The sequence below is a fragment of the Hakea prostrata genome, chromosome 5 (assembly GCF_041222555.1).
Source record: "Hakea prostrata isolate BN-2017 chromosome 5, UWA_Hpros_2, whole genome shotgun sequence".
Lineage (NCBI taxonomy): Eukaryota > Viridiplantae > Streptophyta > Magnoliopsida > Proteales > Proteaceae > Hakea > Hakea prostrata.
The window spans coordinates 8,326,164-8,336,361 of NC_142604.1; the positions used below are offsets into that span (position 1 = coordinate 8,326,164).

The 10,198-nt window shown below is 37.9% G+C and overlaps 1 protein-coding gene across 1 annotated transcript; it reads left to right on the plus strand.

The window, feature by feature from the left end:
* The first annotated feature begins 187 nt into the window (after positions 1-187).
* On the plus strand, positions 188-9,952 carry LOC149014862 (histone H2A deubiquitinase (DUF3755)). Its single transcript, XM_089156955.1, has 8 exons — positions 188-280; positions 2,537-2,762; positions 3,343-3,442; positions 4,015-4,080; positions 4,576-4,693; positions 6,268-6,350; positions 8,309-8,370; positions 9,041-9,952. The coding sequence occupies exons 2-8, from the start codon at positions 2,551-2,553 to the stop codon at positions 9,150-9,152; spliced, it is 753 nt and encodes a 250-aa protein (XP_089013081.1). The 5' UTR covers positions 188-280; positions 2,537-2,550; the 3' UTR covers positions 9,153-9,952.
* The last annotated feature ends 246 nt before the right edge of the window (positions 9,953-10,198 follow it).

Genomic DNA, 10,198 nt, shown 5'->3' on the forward strand with positions numbered 1-10,198 from the left:
TTTTGAGAACTCAGGAAGAAGATCAGGAAAATTAACCGTGAAGTCGGGTTGAAGGGAGCACCACCCGCATGATTTGGAGACCCGCCCCGATTTTGGCTAGCGCTGCATAGCACGTGCATTAAACGAGGTTATTTTTGACATTTGACCTTTTTTTTTGGATAAGGTATAAAGAGGTGCTTGGGAGAGCGACGTTCAGACAAACTCTTCTGAGCTGCAACTACAAGGTCTGAATTACTTAGCGGCACTATTTCGGCGGTGACGTTAGAGCGAAATCGATCAGGTACTTCAACAGTTCAATCTTCGCCTCCTCAAGTTCTAATTTTTTTGCTTTTCTATTTCATATCGTCATCTCATTTTGTTTTATTGCGGTGATTAGAACCGTTTGCCACCGATACTTTACTTTGATTTCACTCTGGGTTCTTTTGATTTGGGGTCTTACTCTCTGTATGATCCTGAAATTGGTCTCTGTGTGAACGACATGGATTTCGGATGGGACTGTCCTATGTGGGTGGCCTTCACTATCCTTGAAGTACTTTCTTCAATACTTCTATCATGATAGATTTTGATTTCTTCATACAGGGGTATCTTCGGACGGATATTCCCCTTACTTCAGATTCATTTTAGTTTCTGAGAAAATAATTGGCTCTTGCAAAGTGATAAAGCAGCATGTACTGATATGGATCTCTAGTTTGTATAGTGAGGAACTTGTTGCATCTGAGTTGGGGAGTATTATAATTTTTCTTGTTCTGGGATGGGGATTGAGGGTAATGGGGTTTGGTGGTGTAAGTGAGGAAGGAGGGATTGGGAGGTTTTACTTAGCCTCAAATGGATGTGAAAATTTTGTGTTTTTTGGTTGTTAATAGGTGGCTCTAAAGCTGGAAACACTCTTGCTATCTTGGTACTGAAGTGTGTTGTTTTAGTTCTTGCATTGGTTGTCCTTCCTGGTTTGTCTACAATAATGGAGATATGCATAATCAAGTATTGAAAAGGTAAATAATTCACCGTAACAAGTCAAACCGCAAAAGCACACTGTTAATTTGGAGAACCCATCTAAGGCAAAAGGGAAAATTTCATGGGATCTGATCCTGGGAACCTAAACAACCTACGAAACAGTATCCATTCTCAATAATATATTAGTCTCAACATGGAACTTATTGTTAGTCTGTGATAAATAAAGGAAGAACCATAGTACCTTCTCTTCTTCCATAGTTGGAAAGCATGCTACCGATAGTTAGAAAAATTGTTTTGCTAGGCTATTTTGGTTGTAAGGAACGGACAGAATACTAAAATTTAGTTGAGATTTTGCCAAGACTTATTTTTTGGGCAGACTATTTTGGTTGGCCATTTAAAGCTGAAAAACAAACAAGATATGCTCAAATACTCAAGAGAAGACCTGTTTTAGGCCATAGAAACACCTGTAAACATTCGTATTGCAAGAAAAGTCTCCCAAACTGATATTTTGGAATTTTACCACTAGTTGGCAGTAAACTTTGCACCCAATTGTATACCTAATGTAATATTGCATACATTACACATTGTTTTAGTGACAGAAGATAATCTCATTGTCCTCCATGACACTACTATTTTTGGGGTAAAACTGCATGGGAAAATTGTCCGCTAGATTCTGTTTTCTGCATAAGCGTTTGGCACCAGGTTTTGCTGTATATATATACACCCATTGTAAGCTTCAATACGCTTGTATATTGATGCGTGTCTAGCTGAAGTTGGGAGTCATCCTTTTTGAAACCCTTTTCAGTAGATCCATCAGTTTGTAGCTCAGTTTAAGGTAAGTGTATTGACCTTGAATTGGAGATAATACCAGAGGAATGTAGCCCCTGATTCACCTTAATTTCAGTGGAAAAAAATCAGGTTGAGTATAGTTCGGGAGTGAGATATGATCAAATAAGTAAAATTGTGCATCAAGTCCAAAGTTGAAATAAGGAGGGGAGGGGAAGCCAAAAGGGTATGCTCTTTAAACACATATTTTCTAACAATGGTCTTAATTACTTAATTTAGGTTTCTTGTCACTGGTGTTGATAACTTACTTGACAGCGCTCATTTGAAGTTTTGATCCTCATCAATTGTAATCTTGTTATCTTCAGATTTGACAAATTACGTCTATATGTGACAAATTCAAATATTTCTCATCATTTAGATTTATATGTCTGGATGTCTGGAACATCAACTTCCACATGGTGCAATACACTTTCACTACTGCAATGGGAAAACCTTTTTTTTTTTCCTGAGAAGGAATCTGGTTTCTTTTTACTGCACTACTCCTTTTTGATAGTCTGAGGTTTTAACCTGCATTTAATGATAGATGGAACCGGTCGCATGCTAAACAACCAGTCTTTACTGACTAGGTCAATTAAACACCACCCTCATCTTTCTGGATCTGGTCTCTAGTCTTTGCATATTGAAATGCTCTCTTTCTGTTGTCTAAACTCCCCTAGTTCCTGTCTATATTCTGTTTTAAGTTTTTATGTGATTTAAGAGCTGAATAGCTAGCTGATTCCATAATCTCACATTTTGGTAGGCGTCTTATTATTGATGGCTGCAAGTGCAAACCCTTCTGGGAATCAAGAAGGTAACCAAGACACTGCTTCCTACAATGGTGTTACTAGTGGTGGGAACCCTTCCAATGGCAATCCTGGTGCACTAGTGGAAAATTCTGGTCTAATCCACACACTGAAGCACAACCCTGGTCTGTCAAGAGAATGGACAGCAGAGGAGCAGTCAATATTAGATGAAGGGATGACCAAGTGAGTTTCCTGGCATTGCAGCTTTGATTTATATGTATTCTTGCTGCTGACTCATCTTTGGTATTTTGGACTTTCATTAGCAGCATTAGTTCTTTCTCTGTCTGTTTGGTCTATCTTAAGATTTCTTTTTTCTGTATTCTCTTGTTTCTTTTAGCCATCCTGATCACTTTGGATTAGACTTTGTGGAACTGAATATACGATGACAACTACCTTAGTATACATCGAAATGGGTGTTCCTCTAACTAGCCTCCTTGGGACCTTCCTGACATTATTCTCTTGACTGTCTCCATGGTGAGTCATCATGATAAATTTAATGACAGCTGATGTCATGGCTGTTATTATGCTTTTGAAGATTAAGATGTACATATGAAACTTGTTTTATTTTACAAAAATGAATCATTTTGTGAATTCCTTTAACAGTTTTATTTGCCAACTTTGTCATTTGTTTTTTGCTCCTCTCTGTCTCTTTTTAAAGCTATATTCTTTTCTTATTCCAACTATGTTTTGTTTGCATCTAACTTAATCCAACTATGTTTAGTTCGCATTTAACTTTTTTGTGTAATAAAAATGCACTTTGTAGATATGCTTCTGAATCAAACATTGTTCGGTATGCAAAGATAGCTATGGAATTGCAGGATAAGACAGTCCGAGATGTGGCATTGCGTCTTAAATGGATGACAGTGAGTTTCATGACCTATTTCTCAGTAATTGATGGCATTTTGCATGATGCAAATTTTTTTTTTGGGGGGCGGGGGGTGTTGGGGGATAGCATCTATCAGAGTTGTTTACACTTGTTGACAAAAATTAATAATCTGTCAAACTTAATGTAACTTGGGGAATCACTTTTTTCAGATATTAACCCTAATACATGTAGGGTTGCTCTGATTCCATTTTTAGAACTTGCATAAAGTTTCTCATATTAGAAAATATCTCTGTCGAACTGCCTGCTGGCTGATCCAATTCCTCCTAGTAAAGAGGGTCAATGGGCAGAATGTGACCCTTAATGTGCTGAACTAGTTGCCTCAGTTGACCTATGATGTTCACTAAATATTAACCCTATTTGGAGCCCCATCTCAAACCTTGCATTACATCATCTCCCTTGTCTGGGTTTGTCGTGCTGTCGCTGTTGTTTTTGATTGTTGAATCAAGTTTGGACTTCTTTTAGTTGGTACATTGTGAAAATCAATCAAGTTGAGTACTTTTAATCGACTAGTTTCTGTATCAACCTAACAAATATTATGTCTTTGTCTAGAAAAAGGAAAGCGGAAAGAGAAGGAAAGAGGATCACAATTTAACTAGGAAAAACAAAGACAAAAAGGTATGTCAGTTTGCATTCTTTTTATTTGTTTATTATTATTATTTGGGGCTGGGAGGAGGGGTACAAGTTGTATGTACTGAAAGAAAGGCGTATGATGGAAGGGAGCTATCCTAAGAAAAGGATTAGTCTATTACTATGAACCAAATAAACAATAGAGGATGATCTCATGCTGTTAAATATGATTTGTTTGAGTTACCTGCAGGTTTCCCATTCCTGCATCTATGAGTGCAATCTCATGTTATCTCATGTCTTATAACATGATATTTTGTTATTGAAACAAAAAATATGTCTCTTCTGTTGTTTTGTCTGGTGTAGCAGTTGGTTTCTGTCATCAAATTTATCATTACCAGATGATCCATTTTGATGATTATTTTTCTGTAAATCATTCTATTGCCACTGGAGACTATTTATTTGGTTGCCTGTTTTTATCTCTCATTATTTTTCCTGTCTAGAACCCTCTGAATTTAGTAACTGACATTGTGATCTGCTTCTCAGGAAAAAGTTACTGATCCTTCAGCAAGATCATCATCTCACTTGGTAGCCCGACCTAATCCTCCTCCATATGCACTGCCAATGATCCCTGTAGACAATGATGATGGAATATCTTTTGAAGGTTTGTCATTTGTGCCAACTTCCATCTATTCTTTATCAATGACCGAGCACCCTAGGCTGAATTCCTTTTTCCTTTTTCAAAATTAAATCATCATGAATGCAAGACAGAACTCTTGTATAGCACAAAGAAGATTAAAACTGGTCTTCAATAAGTTCAGAGGTCGAGGCCAAGGTTTGAAGGGAATAAATCACCTGAAACTTGCATGTCTTTTCTCAACACTTTCCTAAGGTTATCTTTGGTCTGCCCCTCGTACTTAGTACCTTCACTTTGGATTACGTCACTCCTCTGTACTAGAGTATTCAAAGGCTTCCATTGAACATGACATGCCACCTTGAATGACTTTCTTGTGGCTTATCATTTATCGAAGCTACTACGAAACCACCTTTAATATGATCATTCCTTTATCTTTTTAGTTTCCCACTCATCCATCATAACCTCGTCATTTTTGCCACACTAAGTTGATCTTTTCTCTTCTTTTATTTTTTATTATTATTATTTTTTTGGTGAAACACACTAAGTTGATCTACCTGATGCTTTTCAATTGCTAACATTTTGCACCATACATCATGGCCAGTCATATTGGCAGTCCTTTACAATTTTCCTTGAAATTTTAGAGGAATATGCCAATAAAAAAAACCCAGATACACCTCTCCATTTCATCCTTCCTTTTTAAATCCTCTATGAAACATCATCCTCTATATCACTTTTTTTATTTATGATTGAGCCAAGATACCTAAATCAATCACTTTGCAGCATCTCCCTCTCATGAAGTTCACCACACCATTGTCCTCAATTTTTAAAACCTCTAAATCCCAAACCCTAAACTTGCCCTTTTCTATTTTCATTTTTGGGAACCCTAATTTACTAAAACCCCTCCACATCCCAAATTCAATATTGAACTCCATTCAAAATTCAGCCTACAGCGCCCACATTGCAGCCTACACTCGGTCCACACTGCTTTTCCTTTACTCCATCGAAACCCTAGATTCTATCTGTGCTAAACCCCGTTCCAATGCCCTAATTCCTGCCTGGCCCTGACCAGCCATTCAAATTGACTCAGATCTGCATAGAATACTCCTCTCTATCTCATCTCCACTTGGTCCAAAAGTGATCCCAGTTTGGCCAGTCAAAACCCTAAATTTGCATCACTTTCACTTTTCAATGTCTAAAACCCTAACCCTGATTGCTGGGACATTAAAATTAGTAACCGCCCACTTCATGAAACACCAAACATTCACTATTCGATTCCTCATCACTTGCTGGTCATAACCATACCTTTAAATAACCTTGATCTAACCCTAACATTGAGTGGATCTGAGACCCAGTTTTGACCTAACCAAAAATTGCCTGGTTCAGATACGACGATCCTGTGTAATTGACCCCTAGTTGATCTTTTCAGTGCTATGGCTACATCAAGTTTGCCAATTTGTTTATGGCATTGAATTTGTATGCTTTCTGTGCATTACTTTAACAACATCATGGACCAAAGTGACAAATTATCTCTCTCAGGTCACACAAAATTTCTGCCCAGTTTTGAACATATACTGACAGAAATCACTTTGTTCTGGTTGTAGATATTGGTGGAGCTACAGGACAGATGCTTGAGCAAAATGCACAGGCATTTAATCAAATTTCAGCTAATCTATCTGCTTACCAGGTAATATCTCTCTCGATAATTATTTATTTGTAGCATACCAGGCTAACTGTCGATGTTACTTCCCCCAAAACAACCCAACGATTCCCCCCCCCCTCCAAAAAAAAAAAAAAAAAGAAGAAGAGAAAGTTACATTAAGAAGATAAAAAGGTGAGAATAGTATTTTATCCTGCAAACAAAAGGGAAAGTGAAACCCAAATTTTCTATTACTTTCAGTGCTTAAAAAATGAATCTGTGGTGAAACTTATTATGTAACTTTCTCTAACAACCCCCCCCCCCCCCCAAAAAAAATATCACGGTTATCACTGGTGAAAGTTTAGTCTAGCTTTTCACGTGAAATTTTCAGTTATAAAATTTTCCTAGGGAAACTGTGTGTTTGAGCCATGGATGATGATATTTCCCCCTTATTTTTATTCTGGTGGTGTTAATGTGGAATCATCACTGGCAACCTGAATCTGTCGTAATTTGCTGCATGGCAGTCATGGGAGGGTAATATGAGCAAAAATTTCATCTCAAAACAAGGGAACTGAGTTGGAGTTTGGGCAACTAACCAACCTTATCCCAACTAAATGGGGTCTACTACATGGCTCCTTTCCCTCTGATCAGCTCTATTGAAAGCCTTACATCATGTAAGGCATAACCTATCCATTCGTCACTAGTTCTCTTGGATTCATTTTAGGCCTGCTTTTTGCTCTTTATTATTTTAGAATTTAGATGCAGAGGGGTACGATTTCTGATTATTTTTTGTTCTCTTTGTTTTTTTTTTTTTAATAGGGTATTAGTCTTATTTGAGGAGTCTTTAATTTTCTTTGTATATGGTGTAATCCTCCATCGTGAAGGACAGCTTGAATAAAATGGATTGAGTTTATATTTGTGAAGAGCTGCATGGCTGGTGTGCATGTGCACTCTTCTTTCCCTATTCCCTATTTTGTATTCTTCTCCTTCCCCTCCCTTGGAGCTTTGAGTTTTCTTTAGTTTTTTCCTGCTCCCTGGAGGTCCCCATTAACGTTTTCTTGGTGTTCAGTCACCAAAAGAAAAGAAAAGATTGAAAGAAGAAGAAGCAGCAACACCCACAAGTATTGTTCAGCATTTTCTCGCTCTAAAACGTGCATGTAATAATTCCTATTTTTCCTGGACTCTCTTCTCTTGCCCACTCACCTGAACAATGTCCCCACCTCTTCCTCTTTCCCACCCAACCCCACCGTCCCACACAGCCCTCTGTCTCTGCTGCTCTCAGTCAATAGCATTCCTTCTTTCTTCCTGTGTGTCAATTGCAAATTGCTATGGTATGATAAAAGATTCAAAAGCCGGATGCAGAGAAGACCCACAAGTAAAAATAGAAGAGGCATGACATGATGCATCAACACTGAAAACAAAGAGGCTGCTTGCACTGGTTCACTGATTCTCAGTGTCATTGTCAACTGACTTGTATTCCTTCTCTCTTTATACTGTGTTATTTATCCTCTGATCTTTAGCACTGCATGATTGCCATGAGTAAACCACGATAGAACAAGAGAAACAGCAAAGCATGAACCCAAAAACTCTCTGTTGTTTCCCTGTTTCTTCTCCATGATCTTCACCCAAGACCAGCTACTGCTGTTTGTCTCTCTCTCTCTCTCTCTCTCCCCCCCCCCCCCCAACCCCCCACTCCTAGTTCCACTGTTGGATTGTGGGAACAGAAATTCAAGTGGTATTTATTTATTTAATGTCAAATTGATTAATGACACTTCCCTGCTCAAAATAGTGGACTTTTAGTAAGAATCTATGTGAAGGTTCGAAGGCCAAAAGTTGGTGTTAAGAGAGTGGTCTGACTTATGATTTTGGATATTGGTCTTGGAGATCAAGTTAATTTTCTTGCTCTTTCAAGTGAATTTCTTATGAGTTTTGAACTCCTTTGGATAAAGATGCATACATTGTGGCAACAAACGACTATTCACTTTTTTCTTTTCACTGTCTTGCAGATACGGGAGAATGTCGGTCTCTTTTGCCAAGCTCGGGATAATATCCTCACAATCTTGAAAGAGTAAGTAAAACCTCATGCTTTATTGGCATCTTTTTTTCTTCACGTGGCAAGACCATGCATGCACCATCTCTATTCTTCTGGTAGTTTTGGGTGCATGGAGAAGTATAGGTAACTCATGTTGAGAAAATTATTTTAAGATTCTTTAGTATGAAAAATAAGAAGAATTACTAATTGGTTAACCTATAGTATGAAAAATAAGAAGAATTACTAATTGGTTAACCTAGAGAAATACTAAATTTTGCAATTATTTTAATGTGCAATTTCTACATTTCTCATCTTGTGTAAGAAGCTACTAAAGATATCAATCATACTGGATAGCCTTACAGTTACTATTATTGATTGAGCACTTGGGCAACAAAAGGGTTAGTGGCCATGTTGCCAGAGGCATATCTTATATTCAAGAGTGACATTGTAGACCCAAAAAAAGAAACTAAATTACAAATCTGGATCAAAGTCATTTTGCTAGGGACTTTTTTTTTGGGTACTAGGATTTGGTTGTTGGCTGCTGATAGTTGATATCATTTGGAAAATCATTTGTTACGTGATGGATGATTCATTTAATGTTCAATTGTGTCTCCATTTTCTGATTGCATACGGTGGGTGCTTGTCATTGAGAATTTAGATGTCTTGTTTTATGAACCGTGCTCTGACTCAAAAACCTGTGTGGCAGTTTGAATGACATGCCGGGCGTAATGAATCAAATGCCACCACTTCCAGTGAAAGTGAATGAAGAACTTGCCAATTCCATTCTTCCTCAGTCAACTCTTCCTATGCAATCGTGATCTGATTCAGGATGTAGCCAAAAGGGGTGTACCTCTAGTGTTTTTTTACTTTCCATTTGGGTTTGGTGTGGGGTGGGTTGGGTTGTCTGGGCTTTCATGCCAAGGCATCATAACACCTCCAATGGTTGTGGTTCTGTACTGACCCAATCCCACCCCCCCATAAAAGGAGATGAATCTCCCATTGTATATTACTGTTTAACTGTACAGTTACATCGATTAATGTCTATTTGTTCTTGTGTTTCTTTCTTTAATGGATCGGGAAGAATTTGAACATTCGTGAATCCTACTGGTGATCGCTACATCCATGTATATATATATACATCAGAAGTTCACTTCCCAATGTATTTTTTTTGCTGAATAGAATATTATATTAAAGAACACAGCAGTAAAATACCCGACAACCGTCAATGCAGGGTTGATAGAGTGGTAAGATCCATACTTCTCTGTGGAGAGGTCATGTGTTCGACCCTTGCAGATACAAAGCTCCCTCTGAGGCCAAATCCGATACACTAAATAACCAGATAAAATCTCCAAGGATGACCCATTATTCTCATAATACTAACCTCTCCCAATGCTGATTCAATCCAGATTGAAGGTGCTAAAGACTAGAATAGGTGGTCTGTTTATCAAAAAAACCTTGAATGTTTACGTCGGGTCCTAATCGGATAGAAAATCCCTTATTATTGAATCCGATAAGAGGCTGCCATGAGAGGCTTGTCTCCTTCGTCTTCGAAGCAGACTTATGGTTGCCCCTTCAATTAATATCCAACCCAAGTTAGTAATCACGATTGATTATCTGAAACCCAAATTCAAAGTCATTAGCTTGTTTACATCTGGATTGAGATCAATAACACGAGACAGTTTCTCTTTTGTTACAGAGTGATACTCTATGATCAATCTAATGCTAAAAGAAACTACTTGATATACAATATTAAACACAAACACAAAATCATTCCCAATTCAAAAATCCTGGAAAAATTAAGAAGGGGAAAAGCGATCCATAAGCATAAAGATGGTGGCTTCTGAGATGTAGTCCTGGCGTTGTG

What these genes read in the sequence shown, in the direction of transcription:
- LOC149014862 (XM_089156955.1), top strand. Translation starts at nt 2,551, where the DNA reads ATGGCTGCAAGTGCAAACCCTTCTGGGAATCAAGAAGGTAACCAAGAC. An exon ending in TTAGATGAAGGGATGACCAA is followed by an intron (nt 2,763 to 3,342) that starts GTGAGTTTCCTG and finishes TGCACTTTGTAG; the next exon opens with ATATGCTTCTGAATCAAACA. An exon ending in CTAATCTATCTGCTTACCAG is followed by an intron (nt 6,351 to 8,308) that starts GTAATATCTCTC and finishes ACTGTCTTGCAG; the next exon opens with ATACGGGAGAATGTCGGTCT.